The sequence below is a fragment of the Halichoeres trimaculatus genome, unplaced genomic scaffold (genome assembly GCF_033239565.1).
Source record: "Halichoeres trimaculatus isolate MK-OKI-2021-1 unplaced genomic scaffold, fHalTri1.1 fHalTri1_scaffold_12, whole genome shotgun sequence".
Taxonomy (NCBI): domain Eukaryota; kingdom Metazoa; phylum Chordata; class Actinopteri; order Labriformes; family Labridae; genus Halichoeres; species Halichoeres trimaculatus.
The window spans coordinates 27743730-27764715 of record NW_027437190.1 but is presented as its reverse complement, the minus strand read 5'-3'; the positions used below and the strand labels follow the sequence as shown (position 1 = coordinate 27764715).

Genomic DNA, 20986 nt, shown 5'->3' with positions numbered 1-20986 from the left:
ATCCAAAGAAAAAAAAAAGTGATGTTGTATGTTAAAAACAAACAACTTTAACTGATACAATTGCTAAAAGATAACAGAATAGCTGTTTCTGTTGAACCTTGCGTCTCTTAATTTCCAAGCTAGTTAGCCTGAGCATTGCTTTAGCTTTGTGATGTTTCTAATGTCAAATTACTGTTTCTGGAATTAATATCACCAGGATACCAAAGTTCACGTGAGGCCTTAGCTGAGGAACATTTAACCAGAGGGCTGATCAATAAAGTAAAATGAGTGCTTCTATTATTTTTTAAAGTGTGTATTTCAAAGAGCCCTTCATAATTAAATGCTGTTGTTACAGGGGCTATTGACATGTTTTTATTTGCTCCCAGGTCCAGGTGGTTAAGTTAAGTATTAGGTTACTAGTCTACGAAGGTGGAAACTTGTGCATTATGCATAAACACCAGTCGAAGGCAAATTATACAACTGTGATGACTCTTCATAAAGGCCGTTGTAAAATTATGCTCTGAATCTATAGAGGGGTTATTTGTTTATCAACAATGCCGGATGCGCGCGCAATTTAGGTGACGTGGAGGAGTTAACCACCAAAAAACACAATTCTAGACCAAATATAACTTTCACGGATGGTAAACGGCTCCCAGCTTTGTGAAATAGCAGTCAGTGGATAGAAAGAGATCAGCAAGTGAACAGATATTAGGTGGACAGACGTTTTTAGCGGAAAAATCCAGCGTGTACCCACAGAGCAAGTTAAACACACAACTGTCACTCCATGCTCATGACTGCATTATCCGTGGACACTTACCAGACCGTGACGGACCAGGACGTAAACGTGAGTCAATAAATCAGGAACCATCCCAAACCAAAAAAAAGCACACAGACTGCTGAGTCGGAGAACTGGTTCATAATAAAAGAACCAGAAAATCACGTCCAGAGTTAATTATTTACCCGCCGATGTCGCTGGTGTTTCAGTGTAAAGTGTGACCCTGTTAACTGTTGACTCGCGGCCGTAAATCACTGATACTGTCGGCTGAGAGTCACCAGTTAGCATAGTTGCTATTAACTCCAAAACACCGGTTGCTCTGTGACTGTCAAAACTTAATAGACGTTGCCTCTGTTGTATAGTGTAGTTTCTAAAAACTGACCACAGAACAACCATACATTTTGATGCTGATAACAGGTTGAATTTAGTCTTTAAAAAACGCGAACTCGTCTGAATGACTAGAGCTTAAAGAGCTGCTTCTGCGGCCAAGATGCGTGCGCATCTTTATGATGACGTATACTAATAATCCCTCTATCGCAGCTTCTAAATCAGGACAAGACTACACTGAAGGCTCTCAGTCACTGGCTAATTAACTTAAATGATAAAAACAGGGTTTTTCTTTCTTTCTTTGTTGTTGTTCATATAATGAGCAAAAGGCATTTCAGTTATCTCTAAGTTTTTGAAATAGCTTGTATCCAAAGTAAAACTAGCACTAATTTTACTGACATTCAAAATAAATCTTAAACAGCTAACTGTCAGGACCAAATTAAAACTAACTAAATTCTCTCTGTTGCTCCACAAAAAGTCACATCTCTCTGCATGTACAGCCCACTGAAACACGGTTAGTAAATTCTGCCAGCACAGCAAATGAAACAAGGGGTATACTTCAGATAGCAAAGTTTGATTCAACCCTGAATTTATCAACATGTTTCCAGAAAATCCCCAAAGGTTGATAAGAGCACAGTATGGAAAGCATTTCAGAAAAAAACAAAAAACAAAAACACAACTGTACATCTATTGGTAACACACTGGTTCACTTGTATGACTTCCTCATTTTCAAGTCAAATGCCTCATGCTGTTTAGAGAGACAGCACAAATACCAAGGAACTGATAGTCACCTCTCTAAATATCTTTCCCCTCTCAGCTTGAGGGACTGGATGAAAAGGTAAGTTATGACTTTATATGAGATGCATCACATTTACATGTTTGATGAGATACAAAACTATAAAAAATATGTGTTTGGTTCTAATTTATTTCCAGGAAATCAACTCTTTATGGGTGAAATAGAAAAAGGACACTTCAAAAATAGAAGATGCTTTCTTTGGAGTTTGATGGTTGAAAGTTGTAATTAAGTTGTGCTTTCTTTCTGTCTGTTTTAAAACAGCTGCTTAAAACAGTTTATCATTTTGTTGATGAATGAAAAAAAGAAGTTTTGCTCTTAGCAGGCAGCATAGCTTCCTTTTTTAGTTTTAACAGCAGTTTATCTTCTACATCTTGTATAACAACAAAACCAAGTTGCCGCAAAAAAAACAACTTCAGAAAAAAAAATAGAGGTAGATTCAAGTCTTTTTTATCCCATCTTTACAAGAGAATAGTATGATGTATCATCATGAAACTACCAATGAGCTGAAATATTTTTAAGGCAGTTTGACAAGCAGAGTAGTTCACAGTAGTTAGTTAAAGCTCTGTTTTTCTTTTTGTGCTGGGTAATTTTTCCACATTGATCAGAGGTTAAAAAGGAACTATAATGTAAAAAAAAATACATCTGCAACTTTCTGTCATTATGAAATTATAAAACAGACTGAAAGTGAGATCACTCTCTAAATCTGAGTTTATGTGGACTGAAAAGTAATTTCTATATGTGCAAACTCCAGGCATTTATGATTCCTCTGAAACCCAAAGATGGTGACAGCTCTGGTCCTCCTTCTGACTGCCTGTCTGCTGAAGGGTGAGACATTCACTCACACTGGTCACTACTCCCTTTAAGTCAAAAATGTGGAATTTGCCTTTTTATTCTAACATACATTTGAAAAGTTATTTTTCTCATATTTAATTAGTAAAAGCATTGTGTTTAGATTTCAAATCAAGAAAAAAATTAACATAAAAATATGTGCTTTTTCTCAAGAGATATGTTTATTTTTGTTCTGTGTTTCAGGGGCTCTGGGGGGACAGTGGATGGTCTCTCTCCCACAGACTATATACGTTCTAAAGGGATCTTGTGTGACGATCCCCTGCTCATTTGATGTAGAAGACGAATATCAATCAAACCTCGATGAAACATGCAGAGCACGTTGGTTTAAAGGAACAATAGAAGAGCCTTCAGTTTTTGATAGCAGTGATGCACAGGGGAGTACCATAAAAGGAAATCTGAATGGTGACTTATTGTCAAAAAACTGCACAACAACCCTGAATGAAACGAAACCTGAACACAACGATGACTACTTCTTCAGGGTGCACTGTGACAATGGCCTGAAATATACCTATAAACAACCAGGAGTACAGATTTCTGTCAAAGGTAGGTTTGTCACTCCTTTAATTCACTCTTCAGTCTTGAAGCTGATCTGTCACTTTGCTTTTCACTGATTGTTTAAAATAAGAAAATGAATGATGATAACAGAAGGAATGACTGCTTTTATAGTTCATGTGCCTTCCCACCAGCTGATCCACAGAGACCCACTCTGACTCCGTCCAAACTGGAGGTGACAGAGGGAACCTCAGTGAGCCTGACCTGCTCTGCTCCAGCTCCCTGTCTGTCTCTGCCTCCTACTCTGACATGGACCCCCGGCCTGGGTCAAAGTCAGGAGACACTGCGGGAAAATCAGGACAAAACCACAGTCCAGACGTCTGTGGTTAACTTCACCGCATCATACCTCCATAACAGACAGGAAATCTCCTGCACTGCTGTCTACAGAAAACAAGATGGCAGCACTGAGTCATCTGTCAGCAGCAGTTTAACGGCTGAGATCACATGTGAGTACATTTGTCCTGAGTGGAAACGTGTGACATGAATTTTATAGTTCAATTCTACAACTAAAATTACATTTAGTCCTTTATGCAGTTTTCAATCAATTAAAAGAAATAGCTGTCAACCACATTGTTCAAACTACTGTATAGAGCTCTTAAGTGGTTGTGAGACTAAATGAAACAGGCTTAAGGGATAAAAACCTAGTGATCGATAGACAAGCATCCAAAGTGAGAACGATTAAGACAAAGATCGTTTATAAGACTAAATTATATTCTCATCCCAGAAAATACTCGCACTGGTTGAAATGGGTGATCATATAGATAAATCTTAATTGATGAAAACTAATATAAGATACTAAAAATATAGAAAGAACAGTGATGACAAAGAGGGCAAAAAGGATTACGTGTCAGCCATAAAGCCAGCTGTTATCAATGTTTAGTTTGTTTGTTGACACAGAGATAATAATCTAGTCTTTCAGAGTCCTTTATTTGTTCTCTCACCTTTCGACTGATTTTGCATAAAGTTTTATCTTGTACCAGACAAACTAAATGAAGTTGGTAGGTTTACGTTTACTTTAATGCAACAAGGGCAACCAGCCCTGGAGTTAAAAAAAAAAAAACTCTAATTAAACACAACAACAGGCCAAAGGTCTGGGGTTGGAAGGTTAAAAAGACACCCAGTGACTCCTGGGATATCAAACAGTCTATGCACTATATGCAATGGACCCAAGCAGCCTCTGGTCTGAAAATATGATATCTAGGAAAAATTATTAAAAATGTAGGGGAATTGAGTAACTATATGAGGGTGGTTGCAGAAGCACCAGAGACCACATACACAACTCAAGCATAAAGATGAGCTTCACAGCAAAACAACATCAACACCACCTTGTGTTAGTTCTTTAACTGACAAGTTTTGCCCTTGCAGGGACATGCATGGCTCAAGTGACAGGGGGTGACACTTAATAGCTGTCTTTAAAGAGTCTAAAGACCTGCCTCCGTGCCTCGTCTGAACTAAATCAAAACTGGGCTGAATCCAGCATTTTCAATATGGCATCTGCTGACGATAGGCTTCAAAACCTCACATCTGAAAAAAACAGGTGACATCACAGAGACCTCTAAAATCTCAACACAGCAGAGGTGACTAACAAGAGAATGTCTCCCAACCTGAAGATTGGGCAAAGTGACTGTTCACTCATGCTAGCTTGGGAATGTTAGCAGTCATTAGCTGGTCCACTATGTAGGTTCGATAGGCTTTTTCAGAGCAATGTAGACTGTTTCCTGATGGTCCAAAAAGGAAGAGAGGTTTATTATATAAAAAATAACAACATATTAACCTTTAAACATCATGTATGTTAATAGAAAAACACAACCACCACCTTTTTTTAGATGTCAGCCAGCATCACAGAGAGTGGATCAGCGGTGTGGTCAGACTGTAAACTGGGGGCAGTTACATTAGGTTAAATAAGTCACATATGAACTCTTCATCTTGGGACTGTATTTGGAAATATACGGAAATTTAATGCTTCGATGGTGTACAAAATTATATCTCAAAATGATGTAAATTGCACAGTCACTTCACTTGTATAGCACATTTGAGTGCATGACAACCTAAGGCTGAGACTCTAATGCAAATGTCATAGAGTTACTGCATCTTTAAAAATGTGGCAATGTGTTTTTGAATAGCAAACACTACACTAATAATTCACAACATATAAATGGTAATGATACAGAAGGAACACTAATAAAACAGAGGACAAAAGGAAAACAGTCGTCAGCCAAAAAGGCAAAAAGTAAGTATACCAAATACCAAGCAAAAACAGGAAAAAAGGTTTGTAATTCAAGATCTGATGAGAAAGATGTAAAATATAACTAAGATATATATTGTTAATTTTTCAGATCCACCCAAAGACACCACAGTGTCAGCGAGTCCCTCTGGTCCAGTTCAGGAAGACACAAATGTGAATCTGACATGCAGTAGTGACGCCGACCCGCCTGTGAGGAACTACACCTGGTACAGAGCTGACGGAGGCCTGGAGGTTGTTATTGGGACTGGACAGACCTTAAGATTCAAAGCTCTCAAAGACAGTGGTCCAGTTTTCTGCAAGGCTGAGAATGAACTTGGAGCTGGACGGTCAAACCACACACAGATAGATGTTCAGTGTAAGTATCATTTTAAATGGTTAAAAGTTGTGGGCATCTGGGGTTATTTTTTACGTGAAACCTTATCATCTGGCACCAGACTGTGAACTGAAGGCATTAGTTTCAGGTGAAGTAAGGTGCTTGCATTAGAAAGTGGGTAATGTTGTAATTACTATTCAGACATCGGAAGTTACAGCTTACACACACACTTCACCATAAGATTTAATCAATAAATCCCACTGGTCTATGTGTTTCAACGTGTTTTTAAAGTCTCCCTTTGGGATTTCATTTAAAAGTACCGTGGTTTCTCATTGCAACCAGCATAGAGCACACAGTGCCTTTCACTCTTAATTCCGAAAAGGACTTATACACTGCCCGCATTAAGTTAACCTGGAGACAAGCCATCCACCTCTGCTGGTCACCTGTTGACAAAAAACTGTAAATAATTTTCAATTAAAGCAATCAACAAGTACGTAAATAAGAGGTATAAAATAAGGGAATATGAGAAAAAAATCTTGGATCTTGCCAAATCAGGGGATAAATTCATAATCTGTGATGTCCTACCAATATTCATGCTGTGTTAAACATTTTTCAGATCCACCTAAAGTCACCACAGTGTCAGCGAGTCCCTCTGGTCCAGTTAAGGAAGACACAAATGTGACTCTGACATGCAGTAGTGACGCCAACCCGACTGTGAGGAACTACACCTGGTACAGAGCTGACGGAGGCCTGGAGGTTGTTATTGGGACTGGACAGACCTTAAGATTCAAAGCTCTCAAAGACAGTGATCCAGTTTTCTGCAAGGCTGAGAATGAACTTGGAGCTGGATGGTCAAACCACACACAGATAGATGTTCAGTGTAAGTATCAATACTTGTTTATCTTCGTTGTTGATTTTTCCTTGATCTCCCTAACTTGGCACCTTTACTTCTTGTCCATGATTTTGATCTGAATTTGACTCTGTTTTTGCTCTTTTTCACTTTAATTCCAGATCCTCCTCAAATCCTGTCCTCATCTAACTGCACAAAAACTGTGGACCAGCTCAACTGTTCTTGTAACACATCAGGGAATCCTTCCCCCACTTTATGTTGGTATATGGATGGGTCACCTGCCAACAACTCAGACAGTTTTGCAGTCAGATACCAGTCTACAGAGGGCTCAGGTGTTGGTTTAATCTCTGTGAGTCGAACACAATGGAAGGATGAGTTCACTTTGCTTTGCCACAGCTCAAACTCTCTGGGATCTGCTGCTCAGCGGTTTTATTTCTTCCTTGAACCTCAAACATCAGGAGGAAGTCAAGGTTTGTCTGACAAGAATCATAACATACACTGTGCTTTTTGACTTTATAACTTTATCAGGAGAGTGGTGTTACTCAGTTATTATTGAAATAGCATCTCTTTGAAGGGTTTTACTATGACCTGATGTGATCACTTGATTAAGTCTTTAAACAGAATGTCCAAACTTTGACCTGAACAGTCATTTCTCCACAGAGTAACAGATTTAGTCATAACTTCATGTCATCCTTGTATGTTTCAGACTCTGTAGTCGTACCAATTTTGATCGCCACAGTTGTTGCACTGCTGGTGCTGGTGTGTGCTCTCCTCTTTCTTATCAGGTAAGTTCAGGGCAAAACACATCACACATTACATGTTCAGTGTTATGCCAGCTCACAAAAATAGTGAGCTAGCTAAATGTTCAGTTTACACCATTCAAAACAAACAGGTTTTTGTTGTTGTTGTTGTTTTGGAGAAAATGTCTCTTGTTGCTGTAAAACACAGTGTTTGGCTATTTGTACAGCCCAAGGAGTGAACTACGCTCACAGTCTAGCTCATGAGTTATAATCTGAACCATTCAGTTCACTGTTCATGAAAATATGAGGGCGTAAATGAACACGTTCAGTTTTACTCGTTTCCATGCTTCCCACTGCATTAATGAGCCCATTTCTCATGGATGGGGCAGGCCTGACCTGCATCTGGTGTGTTTTAAAGCATTAAAGCATTAAAGCTTTTTGAAGTGATGGTGATGTTACAGTAAAAGAATTTAAGGAAGCTCAGCATCCTAACTGTTGGATTAACTGGAGGTGTAAGACAAACACTAGCTGTTTTGTTGATGGTTTCAGATACTGTAGTTTGTTATAAAGGTGATTCAGTTACTGATGAGATGATTTAAGCTTTAATTTTTTACTTTATTTGATGTCACTTGTTTAAATTGTCTTTGTGTTTTTTCAGATAAAGAAAAGCAAAGATGATGTAAAATGCACCTTTGATTTTGTGCTGCTTTTTGCAGAGCTCTAAAGTCTCACCAAAACCTGCTGAAGAGTCAGCGCTCAGGTAACGATGTGAGCCAACTTCTTCCAAGTGGGGAAGGAAATGAGGTATTTCATCCTGAAGTCAGGTATTTTTCTACTTTATACTCAAGCAGAGTAACCTTACCGCCTGTTTCTTCTCCTTAATTGTAGCTGGTCAAGTCAAAGGATAAGGACATATACGTCAACACCGTTGAGCTAAAGGAGCCAGATGTCTCCAAACCTGCAACATCCTCTGAGCCAAAAAGCCCTGACATGCAGAGCTCTGGCTCCAACATCCAACAAGGGGAGAAAAACATCTCAGGGGAAGCTAATGGGGAGAGTAAAGAGATTGTTTACTCCAGTGTGACCTGGAGGAGCAAGAATGAACAAGGAGAAGAGGGACGACTGAGCAGGGGTTTTGTGAACAAGGCAGTGGAGATGGGGAATCTGTATGAAGAGGAGGCTAGAAATGTAAAGGGGAAAAATGAATGTGAATATGCTCAGGTGAAATTCAAAGAAAAAAAGTAAAGTTATTGATCAGAGACAAACTTCTGCCAAAAAAACACAATTTTGCACAATATTTACCCTGAACATTCCTCACAGACGGGAGGACTTTTAAACTTTGGTGGGAGAGTGAGGAGTATTTCACTGAATCTAAAATGGGCTTAAATTAACACCCATGGCTCTATTCTTAAACAAAAGGATAAAAAAACAAAAACAAAAAAAGACTTTAAATTATATGATAACTAGAAAGATAAAAGAATAGCTGTTTCTGTCGAACCTTAGGTCCCCTCATTTCCAAGCCAGTTAGCCTGAGCATTGCTTTAGCTTTGTGATGTTTCTAGTGTCTAATTACTGTTTCTGGAGTAAATATCACCAGGTTACCAAAGTTCATGTGAAGCCTTAGCTGAGGAACATTTAACCATAGATTATTGTGGAAAGATCATTTACTATTTATATAAATAATCTTTGCACGAACCTGTCAAATGCATAACATCATTTTTGTGCTGACGATACAATCATTTATACCTGCTCTTCCTCACTTTCACAGGCTTTAGAATTTTTACAGACTGCTTTTAATACAGTTCAGGTTCGTTTTCAATCTCTGAAACTGGTTTTAAATGCAGAGAAAACTAAAGTCAAGGTATTTTCTCCCAAACGTGAATTAACTGAGCCTGTAAATGCCATCACAATACGAAACGGCAAGCAGATAGAGCAGGGGCCTGTACTACGAAAGCTGGATTAAGTCATCCAGGATAACTCTGTGGTAACTCGCTGAGCTTCACCAGATCTCTGTCATCCAGATCTGCTGTACTACGAAGCTCGTTATCAACTCGATAAGTCAATCCGGCTGGGATCTGTGCGCGCACACATAAAATAGGCGTGGTTAGAAAGAGTCCACTTTCCTACAAATCCCAAGGAAAACGCTCATTAAAGGCAATTTGTATTGCAGATGCAATAGCAGTGGGGAAAAAAGGACGTGGGAGCAAATAAAAAATAAATATGAGAGCATCCTTCAAAGTGGTCGGTACGAAAGATTCCATTTGCACACATTTCTACTGTTCCCTGACAATGTCTCAGTTATGATGATCAGTAAGATATTGTTTGTTCACAGCCCATAAGAAAAAATGTTGGGCCAAAAAGACAGGGGGCGGAGGACTTCACTCCGGCTGAGCAAATTGGTGACTGTGCGGCCTTCTATGCCCACCCAATTGGTCAGCGGGTGGTCTGTCACACCCCTTGAGCTCTTATCCTGGAACTCAACCTGCTCTGGACCAGGTTTGGCGTTCAGCATCAGTTACCGGGGCAACATATCTGGATAAAAAGAGATCCACATTGGTAGTGCAGAAAACCGGAAACTTATCCAGGAAGTTATCTCTCTAAGAGCTAATCCAGCTTCGTAGTACAGGCCCCAGGTCTCTACCTATAAGTATGTTGGGTTTCTGCTTGACCAAGTGCTCTCATTTCAGGCTCATATTGCTAAACTTGGATTTTTCTATCGAAAGAAATCCTGTTTTTCCCTCAGAGTACGAAAATATCTTGTCTCTGCAACCTTTTTATCGTTGATTGATTATGGTGATGTTCTATACATGAGTGCCTCAACCAAATGTCTCTGGGCTCTGGACACTGTATACCATTGTGCATTGCGTTTTGTTACTGGCTGTGGATGTCTCACTCATCATTGTGACCTTCATGCTAAAGCTGAGTGGCCCTCCTTGAGCTCCAGGAGGTATACCCACTGGATGCTGCTGAGCTATAAATCTCTTCTGGGAATATTACCATCCTATCTATGCTCACTGCTGCAGAAGTCGAGGAGCACCTTTGCCTTTCACTCCTGTGCAGTCTATCATTTGCGCGTGCCCAGAGCCCGAACTGACTTTGGAAAGAGAGCTTTTTCTTGTGCTGCCCCAACAGCCTGGAACACGATACAGACTGAACTGAAATTTGCTGAACTGGTGTCATTCAAAGATTTTCGTTCCATCCTGCTCACCAGACAGCGAGAATCCTATGAACATTGCCAGTGTTTTTAATTGTAGCTGTCCTGAAAAAATTACTGCTCACCCATTGCCAAGCAAGGTTAAAATAGTTTTGGATTTGTCATTATAGTTTAGTTTTAGTTAGTTTTGACATTTTTTTTCCATTATAGTTTAGTTTTAGTTAGTTTTCACATTTTTTTTCCATTACAGTTTAGTTTTAATTAGTTTTATAGCAGGCATTCTAGTTTTTATTTAGTTTTAATTTTTGCAACATGGCTTAGTTTTGGTTTAGTTTTAGTTTTAGTTTAGTTTAGTTTTTTCATACCTTATTAACCAGGTGCAAGATTCAAAAAGGTCAGAGTAAATATTTTGTAATACAGTTTATTTTCCAGTCCAACATAGTGCTCACTGCTCAGTCAATGCTGATACTGAACTGTTGGCTGCTGCCTTAAACACAAGAAAATAATATAAACTTAGTATAAAAATATAAACATAATTTATATAAAATAATGTTTACATGAACTAAATAAAAATAATAAAAACATAAACAATATACAATAAAGTATGAGCTTTAATAATTAGAAACTTGGACTCTGTAACAATAAAGTCAGACTCACATGAAATTAAACTATTACAGATGCTCTGATTCATTGCTCCCCTACGTTTTGTCGCAGCACAGCGCACAGCCAGTCAGTGCAGTAAACAAGCTCGTCCCAGTACGTCGCTGTGATGGTGCCGTATGACGCTGACAACTGCCGAAAACTGACGTAAAGTTGGATTGGAAAATGTTTCGGATTAATTTAAATCCTAAAGGCTATTAATATTGTCGAAAACTATAACTAAGGACATTTTGTCTTTGATTTTAGTTAGTTTCAGTTAGTTTTGTGAACACAAGATACAGTTTTAGTTTACTTATTGTTTTTGTTTTCTTTTCTAGTTTTTATTAGTTTGAGTTAACTGCAATGTATTTTAAACTTTAGTTTTCCTTTTTAGTTTTGTTTTAGTTAACTATTATAACCTTGTTGCCAAGTTGTTGTTTCTGGATGTAATGTATTGCCTGAACATATTTTACTTTATTTTTCATTTTTTATTGTTATCTGGCGTGTGCCGCTGACCTTTTGGCCAGGCCGCCCTTGTAAATGAGATCCTGATCTTAATGGGATTTATCTGGTTAAATAAAGGTTAAATTAAAAAAAAAAAAGAGGGCTGATCAATAAAGTAAAATGAGTGCTTCTATTATTTGTTAAAGTATTTTTGGCTCCTATAAAAAAGGGCTCATCAATAATCTTGAAGTATCTCAAAAGGCTTTATTATGCAACGTAAAACTCATTTTATTGATATTGAAAATAAATTATAAAGAGCTCACTGTCAAGACTGCATCAAAGGAAACTGAATTCTCTTTGTTGCTCCACACATAGTCACATTTCTCTGCATATACAGCCCACTGAAACACTGTTAGTAAATTCTGCTCACACAGCAAATGAAACAAAGGTATACTTCAGATATTAAAGTGTGATTCAACCCTGAATTTTGCAACATGTTTCCAGAAAATCCCTAAAGGTCGATAAGAGCACAGTATAGAAAGCATTTCAAATTTAAGAGATGTAATAAAATAAAAAATGAACGCAAAACAAACTCTGTACATCCATTGGTAACAGCAGTGTACTTGACTTCCTCATTTTCAAGTCAAATGCTTCACGCTGTTTGGAAAGCACAAATTGTGAGGAACTAATATCTACTTCTCTAAACATCTTTTGCCTCTCAGCTTGAAGGACTGGATGAAAAGGTAAGATATAACTTTATATGAAACACATCACTTTAACATGTTTGATGGGACACAAAACTATAAAAATGTGTGACTGTTTTATAATTTATTTCCAGGTAATCACTTCTTTATCGGTGAAATTAAAAAGGACACTTTAAAAACAGAAAATGCCTTCTTTGGTTTTTGATGGTTAAAAGTTTTAATTTGGTTGTGCTCGCTTTCTGTTTTAAAACAGCTGCTTAAAACAGTTTATAAGTTTGTTGACGAATTAAAAACTGACATGCTAAAGATTGCAAGTATTTGTAACATTTGCCCTTAGCGGGCAGCATAGTTTCCTGTTTTATTTATCGGTTTATCTTCTACATCTTTAACAAAAAAAGCTAAGCTGCAGTGAAAGGAAACTTCAGAAAAAATTAAAACAGGAAGAAACAAGACACTACCAATGAGCTGACATATTTTTAAGACAGTTTGACAAACAGATGATCCCCTGAAGTCCAATCTTGTTTTGCAGGATAGTTTTTCCATGTTGATCTGCAACTTCCTGCCATTATTGAATTAAAATAATACTAGAACTGCCTTAAAATAAAAGTACTCTCTTAATTTGTGTTTTGAGATAAATCTTTACATGTGCACTCTCCAGACATTAATGACTCCTCTGAAACCCAAAGATGGTGACAGCTCTGGTCCGCCTTCTCACTGCCTGTCTGCTGAAGGGTGAGACATTCACTCACACTGGTCTCTACATCATTTAGTCAAAAATGTGGAATTTGCCCTTTTATTCTAACAAACAATTGAAATGTTAATTTTCTTTTATTTAATTATTAAAAGCATTGTGTTTAGATTTTAAATCAAGAAAAAAATGTTAAAAATATGTGCTTTTTCTTAAGAGATATGTTTGTTATTGTTCTGTGTTTCAGAGGCTCTGGGGGGACAGTTTCTGGTCTCTCTTCCACAGACTATAGACGTTCTAAGGGGATCCTGTGTGACGATCCCCTGCTCATTTGATGTAGAAGACAATCATGAGTCAAACCTCGATGAAACATGCAGAGCACGTTGGCATAAAGGATTTGCTAAAGGGCCTTTAGCTTTTGATAGCAGTAATGCACAGGGGAGTACCATAAAAGGAAAACTGAACGGTGACTTATTGTCAAAAAACTGCACCACAACCCTGAATAACATGAGACCTGAACACAACGATGACTACTTCTTCAGGGTGCACTGTGACAATGGCCTGAAATATACTTATGATAATCAACACGTACAGATTTCTGTCAAAGGTAGGTTTCTCACTCCTTTAAGTCACTCTTCAGTCTTGAAGCTGCTCTGTCACCTTGTTTTTCACTGATTGTTTAAAATAAGAAAATGAATGATGATAACAGAAGGAATGACTGCTTTTATAGTTCATGTACCTTCCCACCAGATGATCCACAGAGACCCACTCTGACTCCGTCCACACTGGAGGTGACAGAGGGAACCTCAGTGAGCCTGACCTGCTCTGCTCCAGCTCCCTGTCTGTCTCTGCCTCCTACTCTGACATGGACCCCCGGCCTGGGTCAAAGTCAGGAGACTCTGCAGGAGAATCGGGACAAAACCAAAGTCCAGACGTCTGTGGTTAACTTCACTGCATCACACCTCCATAACAGATTGGAAATCTCCTGCACTGCTGTCTACAGAAAACAAGATGGCAGCACTGAGTCATCTGTCAGCAGCAGTTTAACGGCTGAGATCACATGTGAGTACATTTGTCCTGAGTGGAAACTTGTGACATGAATATTAGAGTATATTTCTACAACTAAAACTACAAGTAGTCCTTTATGAAGTATTCAGTCAACAAAAGAAGTTTTTTTTTTTTTCACAATTTAAGCTCCCGTTAAGAGAGTAGACACCATGCCGTACCATCGACACCCTCTAACACCCCCCACTATTGTTTAAACTGATTGTGAAGAGGAGTGGTCACAGTGATCATTGGAAATGGATTTTACCTCGTGTCTGTGTGCTTGTGCTCACGCATGAAGTGTACCATTCTAAAGCACAACTCCCTGAAGCATGCAAAAGCAGAGAAGTGAACCGTGCTCAAGCAGGAACTGGACTTTAGTGTAGAAGCATGCTTAAGCAGGGTATGGGCTGCCAGTGTGACCCCGCCCTAAAACATAGTTAATGATAGAAAATCATTGACGGTGTAAACATGAAACACTTCGATCATTAACGAGATTGAACAATGTTCTCAATATTGCAATAAAACAAAATCAGCAAAGAATACTTTTTGTTCCACAGCAAATAATCACAGTGATTAATACATTTTATTGTTAAAAACATGTGGATGTAATTCTTCAGATTTTTTTTAGTTAACAAACAGTACTTCTAGAAACCTTCAGTGCACTGGGAATAGTATCAAGTATCAGTTTTATCAATGTTTTGTTTGTTTGTTGCCAAGGAGATGACAATCTTTCAGAAGCCCTTATTCATTCGCTCACCTCTCGACTGATTTTGTGTGAAGTCTTATCTTGTACCAAACAAACCAAATGGAGTTGGTGGGCTTCACCTAGCATAAAGTTAGAACTCTAAGTACAACCATGATGGAAGGTATTTAACTCCAGATCTGATAAGAAAGATATAAAATATAATGAGAAAAAAAAAAAACGATTCTCAACTTTTCAGATGCACCCAAAGTCACTACAGTGTCAGCGAGTCCCTCTGGTCCAGTTCAGGAAGACACAAATGTGAATCTGACATGCAGTAGTGACGGCAACCCAACTGTGAGGAACTACACCTGGTACAGAGCTGACGGAGGCCTGGAGGTTGTTATTGGGACTGGACAGACCTTAATATTCAAAGCTCTCAAAGACAGTGATCCAGTTTTCTGCAAGGCTGAGAATGAACTTGGAGCTGGACGGTCAAACCACACACAGATAGACGTTCAGTGTATGTATAATTTTAAACGCTTCGAGAAATGCTGGGAGAGTAAGCTTAATGTTGTTCATAATTTTTCATGAAAAGAAGAGGTACATACCTTTATAATGTAGATTTAAATATTATGACAGGCCAGGGGTCAGGGGTTGTGGGGTTAAAGGCACACCCAGTCACTTCTTTGTGTTGTTACCATGAGCTGGGCATCACACAGTCTATGCACCACATGCACAGGAACCAAGCTGCCTCTGGGCTTAAGATATGATTCCTAGGATGAAGTGTTAAAAATGTCCGGTCATCAAGTTCCTGCTTGAGGCTGACTGCAGAAGCACCAGAGGCTACATACCCACTCAGGTGTAAAGAAGGGCTTCACAGCAAAACAACATTTTTACAGCCTAGTTCAAAACACCACCCTGTGTTGGTTCTATAACTTACAAGTTTTGCCCTTGTAGTGACATGAATGGCTTAAGTGACAGGGGGTGGCACTTTATGGTTGTCCCTAAAGAGTCTGAAGACCTGCCTCCTTGCCTCATCTGGACTAAATCAAAGCCCGGCTGAGTCCAGCATTTTCAACATGGCATCTGCCGACAATAGGCTTCAAAACCTCATATCTGAAAAGAACAGGTGACATCACAGAGACAATGTCAAAAGTCTCACCATAGCAGAGTTGACTAACTGGAGAATCTCTCCCAACTTAAAGATCTGGTTAAGTGACTGTTCACTCATGCTAGCTAGGGAATGTTAGCTATCATTAGCTGACCCACTTTGGGTTTGATAGGCTTAGTGGTGTAAATAAAAAATGGTCATCCATTTTTTCCACAAAATATATCATGGAGTTACAAAAACTCTAGCTTTTAACAAGAGAAAATCTTGAACTTACCTGTTGATTGCTCTTTTTGTTGTTCACTTAAGCTATCTTCAGGTTGCTTTTCAAAACACCAGGATCTGTTCTTTCTGGATGTGCTGGATTTGAGGTCAGCTCAGGCAGTAGATTACCAGTGCTGGTGTACTGATGACAGCGCCACCTGCTGGTTAGGAAGTTAACCACCCATGAAATTCTTCAGCTTCACCACCCACAAAAAATTGTGCCAAAAGTCACGTGGCAATTTTTTGTACTAGTAGAAAGAAACAACGTGCACTCAAACAAAATATTTAGAAGTATCTGTTTTTTTTGGTTTTGTTTTGTTTTTTTTTGTTCTTGTAAAGAAGTGTGTTTTTTAACTCCAAGTGAAGAGACTGGATTTTTATGCACTGCACACATTTTAAGGATTAGGAATAGGATTTTTTTTTTCTTTTTGTAAAACACATTCTCTTAGTTTGTGAAGTTTTGGCAGGAATTTAGCTCCATACATTTATTCCTAAACCTACAGTTTTCATGAGTTTCTTTTTCAGAAGACTATGTGATGTACAAATTTTTCAACTTGATGAAATATGACTGAATTTGACTTTGTTGTCAATCTTTGCTACTTTCATTCCAGATCCTCCTCAAATAATGCCCTCTTCTGATTGCACAAAAACTATGGACCAGCTCAACTGTTCTTGTAACACTTCCGGGAATCCTGCCCCCACTTTACGTTGGTTTATGGATGGATCACCTGCCAACAACTCAGACAGTTTTGCAGTCAGATACCAGTCTACAGAGGGCTCAGTTGTTGGCTTCATCTCTGTGAGTCAAGCACAATGGAAGGATGAGTTCACCTTGCTTTGCCACAGCTCAAACTCTCTGGGATCTGCTGCTCAGCGGTTTTATTTCTTCCTTGAACCTCAAACATCAGGAGGAAGTCAAGGTTTGTCTGACAAGAATCATAACATACACTGTACTTTTTGACTTTATAACTTTATCAGGAGAGTGGTGTTGCTGAGTCATTATTAAAATAGAATCTCTTTGTAGGGTTTTACTATGACCTGATGTAATCATTTGATAAACTCTTTATACAGGATGTCCGCACGTTGACCTGAACAGTCATTTCTCCTCAGAGTAACAGATTTAGTCATAACTCCATGTCATCCTTGTATGTTTCAGACTCTGTAGTCGTACCAATTTTGATCGCCACAGTTGTTGCACTGCTGGTGCTGGTGTGTGCTCTCCTCTTTCTTATCAGGTAAGGTCATGGTACAGAACAGAACACAACACGTTACAGTTTTGTCCTAACTAACAACCATCAGCAGGTGAATTTTTGTGAAAAAAATGAATGACATATTACAATATGAACTTAACATCTGCATATGGTGGAATATCTCTGCTAAACTTTTGTTTATCACATTTTTGTGGTTCCACTTAAGCTTTTGGGGTTGTGGGGTGGCTCTGGAGTGTTTCCCATCTGTCTTTGAGTTAGAGGCAGGTTACACCCCAAACAGGTCACCAGTCTATCACAGGGCTCACTAAAAGAGAAATTCATGCACACACTCAGCTGTGGACAATGCAGAGTTATCAGTCAAGCTGATGAGCATGTTTTTGGACCGTGGGAAAAAAGGCCAAAGAGCCCAGAGTATGGTGGATGGTGGGTGTCAGATGATTTGCAACAGCCACAACACAAATGCAAGAGCAAAACACAAGAATGCAAAGGCCACAACAAAACGGAAGTACAGCCACAACGGAAGTTAAGAGAGGTTACTTATCCAAACAGACACAGTAAAGTTGTAAAAGTAAGTAGATTATTAACTTCATCTGTGATTAAAAAAAAAGCTTAGTAGGGGTGTCACCTCGTGAGATCCTTCAGAGGGAGAACCTACACATGTACAGAGAGAACGCAAAAACCAGGAACATTCATGCTGTGAGGCAACCCACTGCACCACCATGCAGCTTTTTTTTACTCATTTACCCCGGGAATGCACCAGATGTGTCTCTGATCCAGCTCTGCTTCGTGCTCTTCATTGGCGATTGCTCTAAGACTGCAAGGGAAGCTCAGCTTTTCCCAAAATGTCCCCAAAAAAAGTGGTGATATGTACTGCTGTGTGTACATTTCATTGACAAAATGTGCGCTAGGATTCCTTCATCTTTTGTTCAGAATCAGCTACCTATCACAGGTAACTGGCTCCACCTCCTTCCCATTCATCTCCGCAGCGTCTCAGCGCTTAAACAAAGTTGGACGCTGAGTGTCTTCTGACTTCAGCGGGGAAGCATAGAATGGGTTGTTCCACTGTGGAAACTGGACGGTCATTGGATAAACGCTGGGCTTTGTCCTGCCCATAGGACGCTGAGCGTCCCTGAGGGTCTATGGGGCAGTGGGCTGGCCTGGACGCTGGGCTTCTGCATGATGATTGGATGATCTGTCTGAAGCTGAATCCCGGTTTGATTGACAGTAAAGTGAGCCAGTCAGCGATCTTAAAGTATAACCCTCCACCGGAGCATCTTCTGTAGAGAGAAGCTTCTCCTGTTTAAAGCAGCTCAAGTCTGACACCCGCAACACAATGAGCCCAGGCCATTTAAGCAGTCTAGCTCTGCTAGCCGTTAAGAGAACACTGGTAAAATCCCTGGAAAAAACACCTGGTTGGTACGACAGGGTCACAGATAATTTTCTTGAACAGGAATGGAGGGTAGAATTTGCGTTTAAATGAATAAACAAATTTATGATGTAGGCCGGAAAAAATGAGCTTCCCCTTCTTGACTGACCAGCAGCCGCCACTGGTGCTCTTTCAATTGTCAACTCACACCGGCTGCATGTTCAGTCCAGCACCTTTGAGGACTTCCAGTCAGCTGTCTTGATGATTTTTCAAATGAACAAAGAAAAAACAAAAATAAGGTAAAATACACATTGTTTATACTGTGCTGCTTTTTTCAGGGCTCTGAAGTCTAACCACAACCTGCTGAAGAGTCAGTGCTCAGTTAACGGCAGCACCGCTGGTGTGAGCCAACTTCTACAAAGTGGGGAAGGAAATGAGGTATTTCATCCTGAAGTCAGGTATTTTTCTGCTTTATGCTCAAGCATATTAACCTTACCACCTGTTTCTTCTCCTGTATTGTAGTTAGACAAGCCAAAAGATGAGGACATATACGTCAACACCATTGAGCTAAGGGAGCCTGATGTCAACAAACCTGCAACATCCTCTGAGCCAAAAAGCCCTGACATGCCACACTCGGACTCCAACAGCGCTGAAGGGGAGAAAAACATTTCAGGGGAAGCTAACGGGGAGAGTAAAGAGGTTATTTACTCCAATGTGACCTGGAGGAGCAAGAACAAAGAAGGGAAAGAGGTAGAGGGAGACAACACAGAGCAGGAGGATCACACTGAGGGACGACTGAGCAGAGGTTTTATGAACAAGGCAGTGGAGATGGAGAATCTGTATGAAGTGGAGCCTACAAATGTAAAGGGGAACACTGAATGTGAATATGCCCAGGTGAAATTCAAAGAAAAAAGTGACGTTGTAGATTAACAAAATATTGCTGTGTCCAACCCTGGAAATAAAGACAAGTTGGAACACTGTGCTTCCTCATATGGGACTGGAAATCCATTTTGCAAGATGGTTTTACTGTACAATATTCACACCTGAGGATTTATAAAATTTGGTGAAGTGAGGAGTTTTTCACGAGTTATAAAACAGATGAAAATCAACACTGATTGTTCTATTCTCAAAATAATCACTTTGAATGATATGATGGCTGAAAGATAGCCTTGAGTCTCCTCAGTTCAAAGCTAGTTAGCCTGACCTTTGCGTTGCCCTTTGAGATCTTTCATGATACATTCATGTGTCATTATCATTAGTATTAGCATTTATATTCTATTGCATCCATTTTAAAGTCATATCAAATGTTTCTATATCTCTCTTCTCTAAAAACCCCTGCCGTTCAACACAAAAACATTCATGATAATGATGACTCAGGGTGCAGCAACACTTACTCTGAGTTGTGTCAGCATTTGCTTTCTTATCTACTACAGAGGGTTATGGTGCATTCTACTTTCAGACAGGAGCAAAAACAGGAAGAAGATGTTTTGAAATGTGCTTTATACTGTGGCAAGCATCATATTAGGTTACCTGTATGGTGAAACTGCTTCATTTAATGCTGTAGTGTATCTTTAAATAATTTATCGGGGTCAATTAATGTCTTTTTAGTTACCACAAAGGGGAAAGAAGTCACGTGACAGGTAACAGAACTTGGCTTTTAAGTTAAATACGGTCTTTCTATTGAGACAGAGGATGAGTCATTGTTTGCTGCCCTGTCTGGTCTGTATTTCTTTTTGGGTCAGTTTAGTTTGCTTCTTCTTTTTTGGGGTTATATTGCCTGTAATCCTGACTCTAAAATAAAACCAGCTGCATCCAGCTTAAAAGAAGTGAAGTTGTTTCATTTATAGTTTTAGGTATTTTTTTTTTAGTAGATTACAGTAATACTGACAAAAATGCTCAGATTTGACACTTTCTTACTGGATTATATCAAAACCACAATCTTTTAGAGGTTCCAGTCGCTGATGTTTGCTTCACTGTTTCCAACCCCACTCAACCAGTCACAGCTTTTTCTAACGTGAGGCTGTATATTTACACACGTCTTCGCTCTTACTAATCCCTGCTACACATATACTAAGCATGCTGCCTGGTTAACCCAGAGAGTGCTCCGAATAGCAGAGCTTATAACGGCAACTTAAACTTGAATTCTATTTGGCAATAAATGGTTAAAATCTTTTAGCTGTCACATAAAGGCAAAATCCTGCTCCTAAATAAAACGAGAAACTTGCATTTACAGATTTACTGTTTTCAGCG

The 20986-nt window shown here is 39.2% G+C and overlaps 2 protein-coding genes across 2 annotated transcripts; both read left to right on the top strand.

Annotated features, from left to right (window-relative positions):
- Positions 1–2656: 2656 nt before the first annotated feature.
- Positions 2657–8714, top strand: LOC141801094 (sialic acid-binding Ig-like lectin 5). Its single transcript, XM_074683997.1, has 8 exons — positions 2657–2702; positions 2910–3269; positions 3413–3724; positions 5615–5878; positions 6848–7150; positions 7393–7471; positions 8143–8230; positions 8324–8714. Exons 1-8 carry the CDS (start codon positions 2657–2659, stop codon positions 8669–8671), a joined length of 1800 nt encoding a protein of 599 aa, XP_074540098.1. The 3' UTR covers positions 8672–8714.
- Positions 8715–12489: 3775 nt separating this feature from the next.
- On the top strand, positions 12490–19803 carry LOC141801093 (myelin-associated glycoprotein-like). The gene is made up of 8 exons (XM_074683996.1): positions 12490–13099; positions 13303–13662; positions 13806–14117; positions 15044–15307; positions 16771–17073; positions 17316–17394; positions 19075–19189; positions 19268–19803. Exons 1-8 carry the CDS (start codon positions 13054–13056, stop codon positions 19664–19666), a joined length of 1878 nt encoding a protein of 625 aa, XP_074540097.1. The 5' UTR covers positions 12490–13053; the 3' UTR covers positions 19667–19803.
- The last annotated feature ends 1183 nt before the right edge of the window (positions 19804–20986 follow it).

Bases quoted from the DNA above. Each gene is read 5' to 3' on its own strand.
- LOC141801093 (XM_074683996.1), top strand. From the start codon at position 13,054: ATGGTGACAGCTCTGGTCCGCCTTCTCACTGCCTGTCTGCTGAAGG. The intron at 14,118-15,043 runs GTGAGTACATTT...TCAACTTTTCAG, and splicing joins TTTAACGGCTGAGATCACAT to ATGCACCCAAAGTCACTACA. The intron at 19,190-19,267 runs GTCAGGTATTTT...TAGTTAGACAAG, and splicing joins ATGAGGTATTTCATCCTGAA to CCAAAAGATGAGGACATATA.
- LOC141801094 (XM_074683997.1), top strand. From the start codon at position 2,657: ATGGTGACAGCTCTGGTCCTCCTTCTGACTGCCTGTCTGCTGAAGG. The intron at 2,703-2,909 runs GTGAGACATTCA...TCTGTGTTTCAG, and splicing joins GACTGCCTGTCTGCTGAAGG to GGGCTCTGGGGGGACAGTGG. The intron at 7,151-7,392 runs GTCAAGGTTTGT...TGTATGTTTCAG, and splicing joins ACCTCAAACATCAGGAGGAA to ACTCTGTAGTCGTACCAATT.